A 20,157-nucleotide genomic window follows, 5' to 3' on the forward strand; every position below is an offset into this window, starting at 1 on the left:
TTTTTTTTTGTGTCTCGGGATGCTAAAGCGATCGCACGGCTGCCGTCCGCGCGATGCATCCGTCCGCTAGAAGCCAGAGAGGCAGCTCTGGGAATCTCCACGAGGAGCTGCCAAAAAAAAAAGCACGAGACAAATAAAAGACTGCGAGATAAATGGAGGGGAAGCCTTCCAAGCCTTTCAGCACCATCGTCCGGAGTTGGTGATGCACAAGCTGCTCCAGGTCTCGAGGTGACTCAAAGACAGCCCTCCTCCTTCCTCCTCCTTCTACTCTCAGCGCCCATTGCCAGAAGTAGCCTCGCGTTTGTTGCCATCGTCACCCAGAAGGCGCCCGATATTCGTAAGAATTCGCAAGCTAAGCAGCGTTGATCGTGGACAGCGATGGGTTGACCACCAGGTTGCCATCGGCAGCAACCGTGCCACGCCGCGCGGTTGACCAGCAGAGGGCAGTGGAGCAACAATTTCAATTCGACACTTCAATGTTGCCGTATCTGTGGTCACCCAACCGTCAACAAGCGCACGGATTCGGCCCGGTGAAGTATGGTCAAATGACCTTCACAACTCGCACGGTGTTTGGGAGGCCGTCACGCAGCAGTGGCGAGAATGGGGTCGCGAGCGGTAAGTTGAGGAAGCATGTCGCCATGCCTCTCACGTAATGCGAGGTTGCCGAGTGGCGACGAGAGGCTTGGGGTGTGGGGGGTGGGGGGTGAGTGTCGCACGGCTGAACACGTGAGTCGAGTCCATTATAATCTTAGCTCTTTCGGTAAAGTCACGTTGAAGGGAAACAATAAAGTAATAAAATATATATAGTCTAACTCAGGGATCGACGAGAAAAATATTAACAAGAAGGGACAGTTTTTTTTCGAATTCGGAATCACACAAAAACTCAACTCAATATGTCAAAATTGCACTGTGTGGTGAATACGATAGGGCTGAGCGATTAATCGATTTCAAATCGATATCGCTATTAGATATTTCCCCCAAATCTTGACTTAAAGTTTCCGTGACTGCAGGAACCTATCAACGTGACTTTACCGAAAAACCCAAAGAATATTTCCCCAAATCGTTCAGCTCTAGAGTATGAGACTGCGGTGGTCCTTGATAATAATAATAAAAAATAAGGTCACGAAGCAGTGATGGAGGAGCCACCGCATGCCGCACCGGAGCCGAAAATCTGTCGGCCCCCCGGGTCTAACTACTTGACCAAGTAGATACACGCCATCACCTTTGCTTAGCGATGATGATGATGATGCTGCTAATGATTATTATTAACGGGTGACCGCATAAAGTGGCGCAGCTATTGAGTGTGCAGGCGGTGGAACTGCACCTTGGGGCCCAGGGGAGTGAGTGGCCCAGGTGCTGGGCTACGATAACGTTGGGGGATGGGAGGGTGGGAGGAGGACGGGGGTGGCACATGGGGGTGGGGGAGGGTGGGAGGAGGACAGGGGGGTGGGGGGGGACATGGGGGTGGGGGGGGACAGGGGGGGTGGACAGGGGGGTGGGGGGTGGACAGGGGGGTGGGGTGGATGCCCGTTTCGTTCCTCACACCCAGGGCCCACGTCAGCCACGCTAGCCGCTGACGGGCTGGAAGCCCCTTTCAGAGGAGGCAGCTTGCCCCCTCCCAAGCGTCTATTTCCATGGCTTCCTAAAATATAAAACATATATAACTCAAAAAATATATACGCAAGTGTATAAATTTATTTATTTTTTAAATCTAAAAATTATATTTTATATATCAAAATATATATGTAACAATATATTGAGATGTTGTTTTTGCCTGGATGCTTGCGTACACTCCACCACTGTGCGAAGTGGGAGTTTAATGCGCTAAATCGCGTAACATTTGCCCTGTGATAGCACGATGCCAGCGACAGCGAGTGTTGTTTGTCATTGTGCTATCACCACACTTTCCCACTACCGTCAGCCCACCTTGCAGCGGTCGTTAAGAGGAACGTGGTGTGTGGCCACGCTGACCCGTGGGCCTGCGCGCATGTTGTACATGCCGCCACGTGGATCGAAGACTGGGGAGCGCGCAAGGGTAGCGAGCATGGAGAGGTGCGCGCGGTTGGAGTTCGACCGAGGGACGGGAAGTTGGAACACGTGGGTAAGAGAAGTGGTTCCAGACCTGTGGTCAGCGGCATGCTGGTGGCACCGCGAGATCTTAGCAAGTGGTGTGCGGAAACTTTGCAGGCGTTGAACGTCGTTCGCACCGCCACGTAGCCATCCGTGCTAATCAGGAGGTGTGGTACTTACGACTCATTACACATCATTGCCTTACATGCTAATGTTCCTTTTGATCGAAGAGAATGAACAAGAACCGTACAACAATGAGACGATGCTCGCGAAAACAAAACTACATTGACTCTTGCATGGAGTTTGTGACAAATCAAATCAACCTGCCGTGATTTGGGGGATGCTCACCGAAAATTGTCCTGATAATCCGCAAAAAATGGAATTGGCCAAACGGCGGCGTCTGTTGAGTTGGAAGATGAAATGTGCGCGTGGGCAGATGGGGCCCCTAAACACGACCGCAGGTGGATTGTACGGACTGCCTATGGAGATAGAATGTGTTTTATCCTAAATATAGATCCAGTGATAAGTTTCAGATTAATACATTTTTGGACATCCGAGCCCCCTCCCTTCACCCCCCTCGCACTGGCAAGCGTGGTGAAGTATGGTGAAACAACCCCCCCCCCCTCCACATTACTGAAAGGAATGGAGAGGACTTCATGTAGCAGTGAAATTATACAATACTTTAAATAATGCTTTTTGTTATTTTGAAGGATGTTTTATATTATTATTTCCAATCAAATAAAATAACATACCATTTCAAATCAGGATAAAGTTTTTTTTATTTTATTTCAACATTCGTAAAATATAGTATTTTGTATTTATTCCACATACATTGAATTATAAAGCTATTGCAAGCAATTAGCATCACACAATAATCTTAACTGCAACAAAAGGCATAATTAAAACAAGGAATAAAAATAAAATAAAAATAGGCCTCTTGAAACAAAACAGCATCAATCGTTAACAGATCTGCACATCATACAGAGAGAATAACCCTTCGTCAAAGACACGTTCCAAAAATATAATCTCGTGACCAGATGTCAAGGGGGAGTCGTGGCGCAATGATTCACGCACTGCACTATGAACCTGCTGACCCGAGTTCAATCCCGAGCCACGGCTAACGTCGGTGCCGAGTGATATCCGAACCGGTCCTGGGCGGCTCCCTCCCCCAGCCCCCTTCACCACCAACCTGAACACGACCAGCGTGGTGAATGGTCAAACAACCCCCAGTGTGGGGGAAGGCGTCGATCCCGAGGGTTGCGTTTGCGACTGACCAACATCGGCACACTACGGATTGCTCTCGCGAGGATTGCCACGGGCCCTTTAAAGTACACGGGCATGCATTGGTACTGCCGGTGTTGTAAAGTCTGCTGCCAATAGTTGATTGTGACCTTCCGCATTGCCTGGATGTATTTTCTCTCACCCGGAATCTGTGTGTTTGTCTTGCTATATACTGTGGCTACATTTTAATGTTTAAATATTGGCTGGATAGTCTTTCCCGAGCTGAGGGGCTGATTGAGGACTTTCAAATACCTTTGGTGGGCAACCACGCACACACCTCAGTCTCCTCTGTTACTGCAACAGACCCCTGTAAGTCACTGCAACTGGCCCTTGTAGTCACTGCAACAGGCCCCTGTAAGTCGCTGCAACAGGCCCTTGTAGTCACTGCAGCCGCTCCTTCTAAGTCACTGCAAGAGGCCCAAGCAGCAAAATAAGTGACTTGAGCGTGGAGCTAAAATTAGAAACTCAATGTTGATGCCAGGTGAAAAATATTCCCTTCTTGTACCCAATTAATCGAGATAAGATGATTGCAGTGATGGAAAAAAAAGTTATTGGATCATTTATATTTCCTGGCGAACCGTATTCGTACGACTCGCAGCCAAAAATGTCTCCCAAGTGGCGACGTTAACACGTGACACCAGGTACTCATTCGAGGGAAGCTGAGTCGACCTAGAGGAGGCCCGGGACCAGTTCAGCGAATTGTCACCGGTGTTGGCCCGTGAGCGTCAACGGAACTCGGGTCGCAACCACGCCAGAGGAGACGCGGCAGCGACGGCGGCGACGGTGACGCTGCCTGTGTGCTGAGATCGGCGTGGGCCTCGAGACGAGCGGGACAACTTCTCCACGGGGGGGGGGGGAGGGCAGCAGTCGCGGGGCGGACCACGTGGAACGACTCCCGCATCGACTTCGGCACCCAAAGTCAGCAGGTCAAGGGTTGTTCAAGCTGGCCACGTGGCGGTGAGCCACGATGCTGGACGACTGCGGGCGCGGCACGGAGGCCGACCGTGCTCGACGAAAGCTCCCCGTGCTGTGCGAAAATCTCGCAGCGGGCGACCTGTGAGCGCTGGAAAGGGCATTTGGCTCTGGTGGACGGGCGCGAAAGGCAAAACGAAGCGGGTCATTTGAAAGCGTCGGGCCCCGCGTTGGCGGTCGAGGCCGTGGTGAAATGAAGTCACGCGCTGGATAGGTTTAGGGCATCGCGCGCAAATAAATGCGCGGACATTCCAAATTCAACTATTCGAGGCAAACTAAAGTGTTGCACTGGAATGATTGCATGCATTTCTGTCAATCAACTTTTACAAATTGAATTGATCATAATCCATTTGTGTTACGTTTTAAGTAGTTGCAAGCGGATGTTTTTGTTGTTGTAAATAATGTAATTGTGTTATCCCATAAGAAGAACTATAGGGGCCTGGCTGATTTCACAATATATTTTAATGAATGCTTAATAATTTTATATAATCGAGATGTGCAACCTGTGCACTACCACCAAAACAACAATTTACTTTAGTTTTCTATGTCAGGATGAATTTTCACGGTGCTTCTCTAACTCAACGAGCTTTACACTCTTTCACCACGTTTACCACCTGTCAGATGTTGGGATTGTAACGACCTTCGGCAATGTCGCTGGAAAAGATCGGTGAACGTGGAAAGGTAGACCAATGTTCGGGTGGTGAAGGTTTTGGAATTCCTGTGTAAGCAAACCGTTTTTTTTCTCGTGAACATAAAGCAACGAGTTCAAATCCCATCGCGAGACTGCTCGCTAAAGATATTTGCCTCAACTATATTGCCAAAGGGACCCTTTTTAACCAAATAAAAATAATAATGTTCTGTAAGGCCAGGAAAGTTATTAACAGCACACTTGAGGACATCTCTTCATTTTTTTATCTCTCAAAATTTGGCCCAAGATGGAAAACTTATGTTACAGTGTGCCACAGAGTCCGATACTTGGCCACACTGGCAGAGCCTTTCCGGATCCGTCTGTTCCCAGAACCCTCACAATTTATCACTGGGCAGTTTGGATTCCCAGCAGCAGTTTGAGATTCGTGTTGTTTTCAGCTTGAATTCTTTCGACAAAGAGCACTGCTCCGAGCTTTAATGGGCTGTGATGATTTGGTAGCAGGCCCATAACTATTTTTTTCTTTTCCCAATCACCAAGGGAGACTAAACGTTTTCAGCTTAAACTTTGGTCCAAGGGTATTTAAATTTCCACAGAAAGAGAGGCTAGTTGTTATTCCCCCCCCCCGTCGCCCCAATTTTTTTATTATTTCCTTCTCCTTTTCCATACTTTCAGCCACCTTTCCATCAATTCCGTTAGTTTTTCATTATTGGTAAACGTTAGTCCAATTAAGCAGTTTGCAAGTTATCTCGGCAGTAAGCTTCTCAACTCAGCTGTACGAAAAGACACGTGTATTGTTAGTATTGCTTTAACAAAGCAGGCGATGACAAACCGCACACCTGTGAACTTCAATCTCCTCTGTGACATCGGAATGAGGGAGGAGCTAAACCCAGTGTACGATTACATTATCGTCAAAAGGTAGTTTTAACTTGTATGATGATGTGGGAATCGACGTTGCGCAATATATTAGCTGGCACCCCATGGTGACAGGTCCCGCCTCTTCAGGGGCATCTGTGACCCATCTGTTCGTAAACCACTTCACTCAAACCTAATAAAACCTCAAACATAAAGTGTTGGGCCAAAAATCCCAGACAAGTTTGTTTCTTAATGTTTACTGTGAAACGGTCGAAGCACCTGGCGTTTTAAGGCCCTCTCGCACACTCGGGCAAGTGTTCCCTGGCTGGTGGCAGAGCTTCTTGTACTAAACAGGACTTGTATATTTTATTGCAAGAGGCAAGGCAGGCACGACAACATTGGAATACCAGAACCAACGTATTCAAAATAACACGATTGAATGGCGACGTCAATCATCGTTCCACGTCAGGTAACATGAAGCACTTAAAAACCTCGCGACCTATAAATCAGCCAGCTGATCATCGGGATAACCGCCACCGGTTGAAGCCGGTGGCAAGTTGTCGCTGCCGACAATGGAACAGCAAATAAATCATAAGACGTAGGAAAATCCGCGGCCGTGCACGGGCACACTTTGTTCCAGCGCTTGGCTAAAATGCGTTGCAGGGTTTTTGTTGTTGTTGTACGTCGTCAGTCTGCGATGGCCGCAGGCAGGTTTCTCACGCACGTTTGAGGTCCTCCAGGAAGTGTCGTTCACTGTAGAAGGGCTCTTAGTGCTGGCTCCAACAGACGGAGGTTCAAATGTCCACGGCAGGAGGATCACTTGACCCCATGCACCGTTGGGGGTCACCCAGTAGCGCGTGTAGCGTGGTTGGCACGGGCCCTGGCGCAAGCAGTGAAATGGGGGCCTCCACGTGTCCGCCTTTTCCCTTCTTCGTATCTCAGAATTTGTGCCCCGTCAAGCCCACGGGGCCCCGGTGCAATTGCACCGCCTGTGCACTCGACAGCTACGCCGTTGGGGTGGCGACAAAGACGCACGCGCGTTCGCGATCACACGCGGTGCGTTCCCGTGTGTCACGGGAGTCCGTTGCGTCAGCATTTTATACCGTCCTCTCTATTCGCGAGTGTCCGCAAATTGCCGTGGGTTTCCGAGAAAGGTAGCGTCCGTCCAGGTCATCGCTGGCTGCAGCCTTTCCTAGGAGCATCCCTGCCCTGCCAAGAAACCCACAAACGCACACATGCAACAGAAACAAAGACACTTTACCACGGCTGCAGTTGTGTCACCAAAGGCGTGGACGTGCGTTTTGGCTCTTGAGCTATCGGTTGTCGTTCCTGTGCCATTGTTTCAGAGTGAGGCCTTCAAATTGTCCTTTGGCAAGGAAGACTTGTACAAAACTCGGTGTCAACCAAGTACTCAGTTCAGCGCAGATGCTCAAGCGATCTGACCCAAACGCACCGCGCCACACGTACGAAGAGCAATCACATGGCAAAAGCAAAATACATCGCTGTTGTTGACGTACAGCGAGTTCATTAGCGTTTTAAAAGAGCTTGTAAATGTACACAGGAATACTACAGACACGAAAAACATATTTCCTCGCAATCTTCATTATAATGAAGGATGCAGATACCAATACACTTACGAAACAATAATATTATTAAATGACAACCCCCCTTTTCTCAGTGCACTGGAAGATGGTGGCCTTTTCAATTATTTTCGGTCTTGGGGGTTGCTTGACCATACTTCACCATGCTGGTCAGTGTGGGCTGGTGAAAGGGGAAAAGGGGCCACTGATGATGATAGCCGTAGCACGGTACGGGACTCGCCAGATGAATATTGCAGTGTTACCAACTGCTGAACCACCGCTCCAATCCCCGTATACTTATGTAAACGTTATACTGTACGACAAATTAATGCAATAATCTTTTTGCATTTACCTGCTTTAAAACAGGTGTTGTAATTAAAAGAGATTCATGTTTTAGCGTTTGACATTAAAAATAAAACCTTCCATCTCATGAAATGTGTTTCTCCGTTAGACGTCATTAATGCTTTCATTGATTGGTACATATTTTTTTTTGTTATGATGAAATCTCCCGTGAGAATGGGGTGTGTATGACGTGAGATTGTCTCGTGGCGGTGTGAGACTACGTTAAGGGTGGCCTTGCACTGCAGGACATGCGAGTCCAGTCTATAGTCGGACCACTGTACTCGACTCCGTAAAATGCATGCGTATTGTGTAAACTCAAGCACCGTGGACTTATCAGTGGGAGACCGGTTAGAGTGGCGTAGCTATCGAGCGTGCAGACGGTGCAACTGCAACACCAGTGTCCACGGGCCAGCAGTACCCAGACGACTGACACGAGGACTGACCACGACCGATGATGATGATGACCATGTTGGCGGCTGTGAATATTGAAACTAACCCAATTTTCACAACACCCTACAGAGAGAGCAGTGTTCTTCACCGATTTTCAGAGGTGGGGCTACTTTCGCCGATAAGACATCGGTGTGTGAGGGGCGCCACACGTTTGAAACCATTGGGGTTGTGACAGCATGATGGGGGGGGTGTTTTCACATTCCTGTATTGTCCTCGGGGGGTTGGGGGGGCCGCACATCAGAGGCCGCACTGACGGCCACACCAAGGGCCGCCAGAGGCCCAGCGGGCCTTGCAACGGAGAACACCGATCTAGAGAGAGTTGCATCGATTGCTTTGCGCTTTGCCATGTGCACGATGTACACGGCGGAGCTCACAGCAAGGTTGTGTCCCTACGTGTCGTCAGTGCCCCCTGGTGAACCCAGCCCATAGTGCTTCCAGCGCGGGATCACAGACGACGAGGGGAAAGATCCGCGAACGAAAAATAAAGCAGCAGGCGCAATAAAAGTGTCCCGAATGTTCATGACCAAGAAGACAAAGAACCCTCGCATCGTCTTAAGTGCCGCATTTGTCTTCTACCCAGTGGTTATGTTCCACACACCTCACCAGGTACTTGTTTGAGGCTGAGTCGACCTAGATGAGGCCCAGGACCGGTTCAGATAATCGTCTCTGGTGTTCGTGGCCGTGGGTGCGAATCGAACTCGGGTCGCCGGGTTCGTTCGCGCAGCGAGCTAACCGCTGCACCACCGCTCCCCAAGCAGAATATTGATGTTAATTAATACATCCATCATTATCAGCCAAGGTCAGCCCACTGCTGGATGAAGGCCTACCATGAAAGCCGCCGACCTGAGTTTGACTGCCGGCCACAACTAACTGTTGCTGTCTAAACAGGTCCTGAGCCTCCTCCTTTACCAACCTGCGCTGACCAGCGTGGTGAAGTATGGTCAAGGAACCCCCAACAACAGACGCAGCAGTTTATTGATAAATAATTGAGAATTACACTATATATGGCATGCATGTTATATTTACATAATACTACATACATTTAATTCGCCGTTGGTGTTATGTATTAAACATATGTACATCGCTATAGACATGCAGCGCTTGGCCGCTCCGTATTATATTCATAACCTCTGACACTGCAGTGCTCCCACACCCCCACGGGCCACCTTAGGTCACACAAATGCACATGTAAATCATCCTACAGACCGAGCTCGGATTTCAATGGACAGAGAACCAACTGAGGCGAGGCAAACACATTGAAAAATGTGCTAATTTGAAAACTCCAAAGTCTGGTTTCTGAGATCCCCCACCATGAATGATATACACAGAGATAAACACACGCACACCACACTCTCTTTGGCGGGGGGGGGCGGGGGGGGCTGTAATTAATAACTGGGTGATTGTTATTGAAATGGATCTGGGTCGAGTGTGGTTAGGCACGGGAGGAGGGTTTGGATCATCACCCTCCCGGGGCTAATGGGTGCCCCGTGTCACGGTGCCAGCTGTGGGGGTATGTTTGGGAGAAAACTCCTGGCGTTACGTGAAGACAAACGAGCTGTCGACACGTGTACCAACCGACTGCCCCTATCGTGATGATGATTGGATTGCGTGATATGATGATGATGACGTTGATTATTGATTGATATATGAACGTGATGACGCGGATTTATGATTTTCAATCGTTAACAAACGATTTTGGTTAATGTAGAGTGTTTTTCGATGATTGATGTCTGATAATTATTTGTATAATCGATGATGAAGATGATGGATGGATTATCATGGTAGATGTGTGTCATGTATTATTATGATTAATATGAATATGTATGACTGAGACTGATGAATTACTGATAATAATTAATGTGTATTATTATTAATGGTGATGTTAATACAGACGCTAATGATGATGGCAATGAATGTGTATAATTGATGATTGCTAATTGATTATTATGATATCAGCCCACATTGATATTAGCACATACAGTGAGGGAAAAAAGTATTTGATCCCCTGCTGATTTTGTACGTTTGCCCACTGAGGAAGAAATGATCAGTCTATAATTTTAATGTTAGGTTTATTTGAACAGTGAGAGACAGAATAACAACAACAAAAAATCCAGAAAAACGCATGTCAAAAATGTTATAAATTGATTTGCATTTTAATGAGGGAAATAAGTATTTGACCCCCTCTAAATCAGAAAGGTTTCTGGCCCCCAGGTGTCTTTTATACAGGTAACGAGCTGAGATTAGGAGCACACTCTTAAAGGGAATGCTCCTAATCTCAGCTTGTTACCTGTATAAAAGACACCTGTCCACAGAAGCAATCAATCAATCAGATTCCAAACTCTCCACCATGGCCAAGACCAAAGAGCTCTCCAAAGATGTCAGGGACAAGATTGTAGACCTACACAAGGCTGGAATGGGCTACGAGACCATTGTCAAGCAGCTTGGTGAGAAGGTGACAACAGTTGGTGCGATTATTCGCAAATGGAAGAAACACAAAAGAACTGTCAATCTCCCTCGGCCTGGGGCTCCATGCAAGATCTCACCTCGTGGAGTTGCAATGATCATGAGAACGGTGAGGAATCAGCCCAGAACTACACGGGAGGATCTTATCAATGATCTGAAGGCAGCTGGGACCATAGTCACCAAGAAAACAATTGGTAACACACTACGCCCTGAAGGACTGAAATCCTGCAGCGCCCGCAAGGTCCCCCTGCTCAAGAAAGCACATATATATGCCCGTCTGAAGTTTGCCAATGAACATCTGAATGTATCAGAGGACAACTGGGTGAAAGTGTTGTGGTCAGATGAGACCAAAATGGAGCTCTTTGGCATCAACTCAACTCGCCGTGTTTGGAGGAGGGGGAATGCTGCCTATGACCCCAAGAACACCATCCCCACCGTCAAACATGGAGGTGGAAACATGCTTTGGGGGTGTTTTTCTGCTAAGGGGACAGGAAAATTTCACCGCATCAAAGGGACGATGGATGGGGCTATGTACCGTCAAATCTTGGGTGAGAACCTCCTTCCCTCAGCCAGGGCATTGAAAATGGGTCGTAGATGGGTATTCCAGCATGACAATGACCCAAAACACACGGCCAAGGCAACAAAGGAGTGGCTCAAGAAGAAGCACATTAAGGTCCTGGAGTGGCCTAGCCAGTCTCCAGACCTTAATCCCATAGAAAATCTATGGAGGGAGCTGAAGGTTCGAGTTGCCAAACGTCAGCCTCAAAACCTTAATGACTTGGAGAAGATCTGCAAAGAGAAGTGGGACAAAATCCCTCCTGAGATGTGTGCAAACCTGGTGGCCAACTACAAGAAACGTCTGACCTCTGTGATTGCCAACAAGGGTTTTGCCACCAAGTACTAAGTCATGTTTTGCAGAGGGGTCAAATACTTATTTACCTCATTAAAATGCAAATTAATTCATAACATTTTTGACATGCGTTTTTCTGGATTTTGTTGTTGTTCTGTCTCTCACTGTTCAAATAAACCTACCATTAAAATTATAGACTGATCATTTCTTTGTCAGTGGGCAAACGTACAAAATCAGCAGGGGATCAAATACTTTTTTCGCTCACTGTATGGTGGTGATGATGTTGATGATATCAGCCCATATTGGTTCCCTTACAGAGCTTCCCAAACGTTACTCCTCCCTGGCCATGTGTACCACTCAGCACCTTCACCGTGTCATGAGCCCGACTGCCATGAGCATGCTGGGACATTGAAGAGCGCATTTAAAGTGAACGATTATCCTTTTATCGTCCTTTTAAATAAGCTGACAACTTTAGCGCTTGAGCAGGTGCACATTTGAACTGTGTAATTTTGAGCTCTGTGATAATAACACACACGTATAATCGTTACATTTTAATAATAAGATAAATACGGAGTATGTCTCCGTCTCTGTAAATAAAAAATCATGTATTTCTTAAACAACTCATCAGCCGCATGGCCTTCATTATGGCAGTGAATAATATCAGCAGCATCAAGACAAGCAAACTAGGCCGGTTTCGACAGTGTCTCATCAGTCAGGCTTGCTTGAATTAATGCTGGTGAAATGCTTGTCATTATCGGCAATGACTCTAACCCCTTACAATATGGGTTGTCTGTTGGGCGCAAAAAGTTACATCGTGATACACAACTCAAAATATTCATTAGAGTTGTTGTGAAGAATATAACTAAGGTAAATGATCAGACAATATGTTCAGTGATGTATTAAATATAATAGGGCGTTACAAATTGTAATAACCGCATCAAATGTTGGAGTCAATTGCAAAATTGTATTATTTGGGTCTTTCGGTAAAGTCACGTAGATTGGATCGAAACGTCGTAGTTTTATTTTTTTGTTATTTTCTTTGAACCTATCTACGTGACTACCGAATGACCCAAAGAATCTGAATTCCAAAGTCACGAAAGCTTTAAGTCAAGATTTAACTGCCTAATTATAATTAGCGGGAAACTTTGCGTAACCCTTTTAATATTTAAATGTGGATGTACAATGTAGGTATTGTACTATTCACAGGCGTGTATGTTGCATCGACAGGGCCCCGTCCTTTAGAGATTGTGCTCTGACCAATAACATTTGGTGAACCAGTGATATTTGTTCCGGAAGCCTGACTCTGCTGATGAGACCTAGAAGGTCAAAACCGGTCGAATGTCTCATGTTTTTATACTTAGAACAAATGCTGCTGGTTAATAGACTACGTTTAGAAGGCCGATAAGGCTAAACAAACATTTCATTTTTGGGGGAGATTTTATTTCTGTTTTGTTTTAACGGTGTACGATGTGCACTGTATGTTGATGCATATATATCTATATTGAAAGTTACATCATTATTCCATGATCGTTTTATAGTTCCCAAATTTGCAGTATTACCGGCTGTCCATCGTAAACACAACCCCAATCACTATATAAACGTATTGTTGTGATATTGAGGTCACACCGCTGTGGAGATGACGCGATGTGCAGGGACGAGGCGGATTGTGGCATTCATGCCGCAATGGATTGACCATGGCTGCTGCTGATGATGATGATAGGACATACAGACCTCTTAACTGTTATTAAACAATTTTTTAGCGATGTATTGTTTGAGATTACAAAAAGCCTCTTTGCGTAGGCCCTATACTGTTTAGACCGTGTATATATCTTCTTCACCATCATTGCAAGCAGGTGATCAGGCATAGGTTAGAAAAGGTTCCTCTACCATCCACAACATACAGACTGTCAATCAGATTTACGGGAATGACGAACGAGTCTCAAACACCTTTATACGGTTTATGTATCTTATTACAACGAATCTAACGCCTCATAAAAACGTTTGTTCACAAGTGATAACATTTGTGTTAATTAGTGAAATGTGTATGCTTAGAAGTGTTAGTTGCATACACATTCACAATAACTAGTAAACAACAATACTATTATATGAAGCACTTGTCATAAAGTTTTAGACAAGTCGGTCAGCAACCTTATAATAATGTGTGTACGTATAAAGTCTGGCAATTAGTAGTGGCATTTACACAGTTTACTCAACCTTCAATGAAAAATCGTACACGCTTTGTCCTGCCTTGTAACATAAAAAAACAACAACAGCTTAACAATATCGGCTAATGGCCCTGACTATGGAGTCCCAAGAAGGATCTGAAGAGGGATAATTGCTCGAAACGTTAGTTGGATATTTTGTGGTAAAAGACAATGTTCGTTAAAGTGTGCGCCATTGCAATGCCCTCCAGGTTAACCTTTTGAGTTAAGCATGAACGCGCATAGAGGTGAAAACATGTGAACACACAAACACATATACCTCGAGCACTAACACATTTACAAATAATTTGCATACTTATTTTCAATCGACTGCTGGATGAAGACCTCCTTAAGCAGCGCCAGTTCTGGGGTGGGATTGCTTGACTGTTTGACCATACTTCACCACGTTGGTCAATGCAGCCAGGACCTTGTTCAGGTATCACTCGCCACTGATGCTATCCGTAGCTGGGAATCGAAAACTCAATCAACACAGTGCGGTAACCACTGCCCCACCGCCTCTACTGCAAGCGTAACTCAACACTTTCAGCCCAATGTCAATCTACTGCTAGATGACGCCCTCCCCATGCCGTGTCGGTTACGGGGGTTGTTCACGGCTAACATCGGTGATAGCTTAACGCCTCCTGAGCCCAACTTCCCATAAGCCACAGTGACCAGCGTGGTGAAGTATGGCCAAACAACCTCCAAGCACTAAATGTTCGCACACAAAACAATTTCACCGGTGATGTTGGCCATGGCCACGGCCAACATCAACAGTGGGCAAATGCAATCAGAACCCGGCCCCGTGCCCTTCTTCCCGTTCGTCATTACAGCACTCGTGGCAGCACACAGCAACTTATAGACATCGGCACCGCGTGCGAGGGCTTCATCTCACCACTCGGCGCTGGTCACTCAGACAGAAGGTGCAGATAATCCGCGGCTCCCCTGCGCAGATACTCGCCGCGGTCGACGCCGCCGCTGCTGTCGACCCCTGCATCGCTCGGGTGACCTGCACGCCTCCTCCTCCTCCTCCCCCTCCGCCGTGCTGCTGCTGCTGCTGCCCGCAAGGCTGCCCGGCCAGCAAGGTGTTGCCCAGGTGCGCGATGTAGCTTGACGCCAGCAGCAGCGTCTCCAGCTTTGAGAGTTTTCTGTCGGCTGGCTCGGTGGGGATGAGGGTCCGCAGCGCCGTGAAGGCGGAATTCACGGATTGCGTTCGGTCCCTCTCGCGGGCATTGGCCGCTCGCCTCTGCGGCCCGCACGGCACCATCACCTCCTGCTGCTGTTGCTGCTGCTGCTGCTGATTATGATGATGATGCTGCTGCTGATGATGATGGTTATGATTGTGTTGCAGATGCAGGCTCGTGCTGCTCCACTGATGCGCGCGTCTTCCCGACTCCTTGCAGCTCAAGTCGTCTTGGCTCGGGTTGTTGCAGTCACCGATGTCTTCCTCGGAAGCGCCGCTGCTGTTGCTGTCTCCCGCATAGCCAGCAGCAGCTGCCGCAGCAGCGGCCACGGACTGCAGCTGTAGGTCGGTCTGAAGCAAGGGGCTTTGGTACAGCGCGGCGCGGAACATGGCTGCATTCAAACGCGAGAGAGATGATGCTGCTGATGATGATATTGATAGTGACGGTGGTGGTCGTGGTGATGATGATGATGACAGTGCTGATGATGGTAGCGATAACGGTGCTGCTGGGTGATGACAATGGTGATGGCACAAATGATCGTGATACTGCTGCTGATAGTTGGAGTGGTGACAATAATGGGGCTTTTCACGATAGCAATGTTGATGATGATGATCTCAACGACGTAGCATCCGCGGTGCGATTCTAGAGAGTGTGCGTGTGGTTGCGACGCTGGTTGTGCCGTGGTTTTAGCCCCACACACACACACGCGCGTGCATCGACTTTCTCCGAGATGGATTCTGAAGAGAGAGAGAGAGAGGGTCCCGGTGGCGGGGAGGGCTTGCGTTCACTGCCGCTGGGAGCTCAGTGGGGGGAGGTGAATATATAGATGGGGCTGGCCGGGCGAGCGTAGCACGGCTCCACGTGGATTCATCATCAGACACGTGTGTGAGGCCAGCCACGGGGTGACGTTTCGGTACGCTCCTCCACCGCCGTCTATCGCTTTGCGGTGGAGCTGCGGAACGCACGGTTTGGGTTGGGGGGGGGGGGGTAGCACGCAGCGCAACGAACCCCAGCCACCCAGGTTCGATACCCGCATCAGGGTCACGAGCGTCATCGGTGACAAGTGATAATCCGAACCGGTTCTGTGCGCACCACCCCCTCCCACCAACCCACCCACCAACCACCACCACTACTCAATCCGCAAAAAAAACCAGAGTGGGGTAAGCGTTGCCAAACAGCCACACACCCCCACGACGGATCCGGCGTGCGGAAGTCTTCGTCCAAAAAATTGTTTGGCTCAGATGTCCACGGCACGTATGCAGAATAGGGGGGGGGGGGGGGGGGTGGAGGCGGTGGTGCAGTGGTTAGCGCGTTCCTAACCACTGCACCACCGAGCCGAGTTGGATTCCCGACCCACGGCGAACATGAGTGTTGAGTCATATCTAAATCGGTCCTGGGGGAGTGGTGGGCTCAGCCCCACCGCGCTTGACCATCGTGGTGAAGTAAGATCAATAACAGCCCCGTGACCGACACGGCACGGGGTGGCCTTCATCCACTGGTGGATTGAGAACGGGTGGAATGTATAACTTATGAAATATTTTATTACTCTGCTCTCAGGGCACCTTGCTTGCACTTAATTAACCATGATAATGTACACACATTACATGTACCATGCTTAAAGTTGTCAGAGTGCAGTAAAATACGCCGTTGTACTATATATCTATGCTTCCACGTCTATGCTACCCGCCTTCACCAACCCGCACTTACGCAGTGTGGTGAAGTATGGTCAAATTACCCTCACGATTACATGCATACGACACACACGGCGTGGGGAGGCCTTCATCCAGCAGTTGATTGTCTAAAGGGCTGTACATGTAAAGCACTTATATTCAGTTGGAGCCATTTAACACATAGTGAATAGTCTTTTTTAATTCACCCCTTAATCACCACCAACCACGTTCAATCCGCTGTTGGATGATCATCTCCCAAAGCCGCTTCCGCATTACTTCATAAAATGTTGAATGTATCACTTATAATTCGTATTAAATATAATGCTTCACTGGGCGACTTGCATTGAAGAGTTTTAAAGCAACGCCTCAAATATTTAAAGTATTTAGGGGTCATTTATTATTATATTTATAATTGCTCCCAATCAGGGCCGTCACGGTGATGTCGAAGCGCGGGGCCCCCCAAAGCACGGGGCCCGGGACGGTCGCCCCGATACGCCGTAGCCCAGGGGAACGGCTCCGCTCCCAATTTCCAGAGAATTCCAATTTGTATTGAAGTTTTGGAAAGAAATGTCAACTGCGTGGACTTAACGCACGTTCGCCTCACTTCAGTGGAGAGATAGTGAAGTGCTGGTTCAGGGGATTATGAAGAATCATTATAATATTACAGATCTACAATATAAATTTTTGTTATAAGATGCTCATGCTGTTAAAGAAAGGAAAGTCAATGTCTCATTATGCCTGCATCATAGGAAAAATGCTGAAGGCATAATAGAGTTGAACTTTCACTGACAACCTCACCGGAGGACCCGGAGAAACATCCACGTAATCACGGGCAGAGAGAGAGAGAGACACGCAAACTCCAAATGTACAGCAGGCGTTAAGAGTCGGGATCGAACCCACGAAACTCCTGTATACCAGGAGAGGTAGTTCACATCTCACCACCGTGGCGTCCCTGAAGGCGGGGGGGGGGGGGCACTGCGCTCTGAACCCGGCCATCTGAGTTAGATTTCTGACCACGGCTAACATCAGTGGTGAGTGACATCTGAACCGGTCCCTGCTGCCTCCATCCCTCCCCCCCCCTTTCCCGCCCCTTCACCAACCCGCACTGACCAGCGTGGTTGGTGATGAATGGTCAAACAACTCCCGTGACCAACACGGCACGGAGAGATATTTAATCCAGCTGTAGATTGACAGTGTATCTTGCGAGAGTAACTTAACGGACTGAAAATGTATCGTGACTCTACGTAGCGTGCGGGTGGTCTACATTATATAGTTATTAATTTAAAGATGCTGATATCTTGACGATAACCTGAAAGTATTTTTTTTAAATATCCCATGAGTGAAGCTTTGAACTCGTGTTGGACAACCTATAGGCGAGTATGTACAAGCTAACACATGTCCTCTGATGTGTGTTTCGGGTTGTTCCCTCATGTTGTTCCGAATTATATCTAAAGTTTCGCCCCACGTGCTAGGAAGCTTCTACTTCGGGAATGGAATTGAAGATTAACGCGTAGGCTTTCGCGACCAAAATCATCCAGATTGCAGGTTTTTTTTGTGTTAGGTTGCATAAAAATATAAATGTCGTTAAACCCGCCACCACCCGACAAAGCTAATTAGTAAAGGTTGTCATGTAAGCAGAACATGCCAATTCGTTACGAGTACAGCACACCGGTATGTTGGAGAGCAATGCCACAACATTTACAATATTAGTACGACGTTTTGCTAATAATGATGAAGCTAGTTGTAATTACTGGCGAAACGTCGTACTCTGATTGTAAATGTTGTGGCTTTGCTCTCCAACACACCGGTATGTGCTGTACTAGTAACGAATTGGCACGTTCTATTTACGTGACAACTCTTACCAATTGGCTGTGTCGGGTGGTGGCGGGTTTAACAATACATTTATATATTTAAGCGATTTAACCCAAAAAAACCTGCATGATGGAATTGAAGATGTTCTCATCACGTTGGATATCGTTCCGACCAACACGCGGTACAACTAAAACACACTGCAGAGAAGCTATTCAACACAAGCGTGAAAACCTCTACGTAGTACCGGAGCTTGTTTTTATTTCATCTCAGGCTACGTCTTCCTTTTAGGGACCCACATATGAAGTCTCCCTTGATGCAGTGGAGTTCGCCCAATTCATCCACGGTTGCTTCTGACGGCGTGTGTCGTTTTATGACCCCCGTGTTAAGTACCGTTGATGAGCCCCTTCAGCTGAACAAACATCATCACCAACATCAGCGACTACCACTACGACACCCCCGTCACACGTTCCTTGCCCGTGGAATGCAAATCCTGTCAAAACAGACACTCAGCGCTCCACTCAGTCCTCTGCTCCGTGCTCCGCTCAGTGCTCCACTCACCGCTCTGCTCCGTGCTCCGCTCAGTGCTCCACTCACCGCTCCGCTCACCGCTCTGCTCCGTGCTCTGCTCAGTGCTCCACTCACCGCTCCGCTCACCGCTCTGCTCCGTGCTCTGCTCAGTGCTCTGCTCGCTGCTCTGCTCCGTGTTCCGCTCACCGCTCTGCTCCGTGCTCCACTCCAGTGATGTGCCGCACTCACAATGAACAACTGTGGAAGGGGCCAAACTTCAAGGGGTCGGCAACCAAAATAAAACGAGCCATTTTTTCCGAATTCGGTAAATAAAAACAACTCACTATGTCCAGAGCCGCAACGCACTGTGTGGTGAATCCGAGACGGCGGTCCTTAATAAATAACGGTCACGAAGCAGCAGAACTTACAAGAACCGCATGCGGCTCTGGAGACGCGGGTTTGGCCGACCCCTGGACTAATGCGATGCTTGTCACACGCCGTAAAATATTACAAATCATTCACTCAAGCGTTCTCTGAAACGAATTGTTTGGTGATGTGATGCAGCCGCGTTAGCAGTGTTGCACAAGCACAGCGAGCACAAGCAAACTCATCATGTGGTCTATTGCTTAAGTCACTAATTAACACTAATGTTCGCCACAGATGGGAATCAAAACTTCGCTTGAGGTCGCAGAATTCATAGCGCAGCACGCGAACCACTGCGCAAACGCGCCGCCGTATGTAGCCTGTACTGTATAATAAACAACGTCAAAACGCGCTGGGTACAATTAACACGTCCGTGTAAATTGTCGTAACAAGTGTAGTCGACTTAATGCCGCTTAAACAAGTGTATAGGCGACTATAAGGGATTTAGGATACCTTCGAGGAACACATCAGGGGTCATTGTCACAGCCGTGTAAGATGCATTTCTTAGCGTATCGTGAGCGCGTGTTTTATCTGGCGTATATGCTGCATCATCATCATCATCGTCGGCCATGATCAATCCGCCACCAACTCCCATGATCCTGCGATGCACACGAGCTGATTTCACCGCTTTCAATCCACACAGCAACTGTTCACCGCGTACTCCGTATACACACGGCATAGAAAAGCGCGATAGTTCTCACTCCAATTCGGATTTCACACGATATTTTATTACGTACATAGAATGGACTCAATGTCGTATAAACTCATGTGTATATACTGCATTCGGTATGCAAAGTATAGCCGATAATAATGTTGATCGAGACACAAAATTCGTGACTAAATTATATACATGC

General features: G+C 47.8%; 2 protein-coding genes across 2 annotated transcripts in view; one reads left to right on the forward strand and one right to left on the reverse strand.

Moving 5' to 3' along the window:
- Window positions 1–2,815: 2,815 nt before the first annotated feature.
- Window positions 2,816–15,968, reverse strand: LOC116945917 (basic helix-loop-helix transcription factor scleraxis-like). The gene is made up of 2 exons (XM_032960599.2): window positions 14,603–15,968; window positions 2,816–7,033 (listed from the first exon to the last, which is right to left on the reverse strand). The coding sequence occupies exons 1-2, from the start codon at window positions 15,278–15,280 to the stop codon at window positions 6,995–6,997; spliced, it is 717 nt and encodes a 238-aa protein (XP_032816490.1). The 5' UTR covers window positions 15,281–15,968; the 3' UTR covers window positions 2,816–6,994.
- Window positions 15,112–20,157, forward strand: part of BBS4 (Bardet-Biedl syndrome 4) — a 35,838-nt gene continuing 30,792 nt past the window's right edge. Inside the window, exon 1 of the mRNA XM_076069662.1 lies at window positions 15,112–15,235. The gene's annotated coding sequence lies outside the window, so the exon portion shown is untranslated. The remainder of the gene's footprint in view (window positions 15,236–20,157) is intronic.

This window comes from Petromyzon marinus, chromosome 25 (genome assembly GCF_048934315.1).
Source record: "Petromyzon marinus isolate PM22_M1 ecotype Great Lakes invasive population chromosome 25, UKy_Petmar_22M1.pri1.0, whole genome shotgun sequence".
In the NCBI taxonomy this organism is placed as follows: domain Eukaryota; kingdom Metazoa; phylum Chordata; class Hyperoartia; order Petromyzontiformes; family Petromyzontidae; genus Petromyzon; species Petromyzon marinus.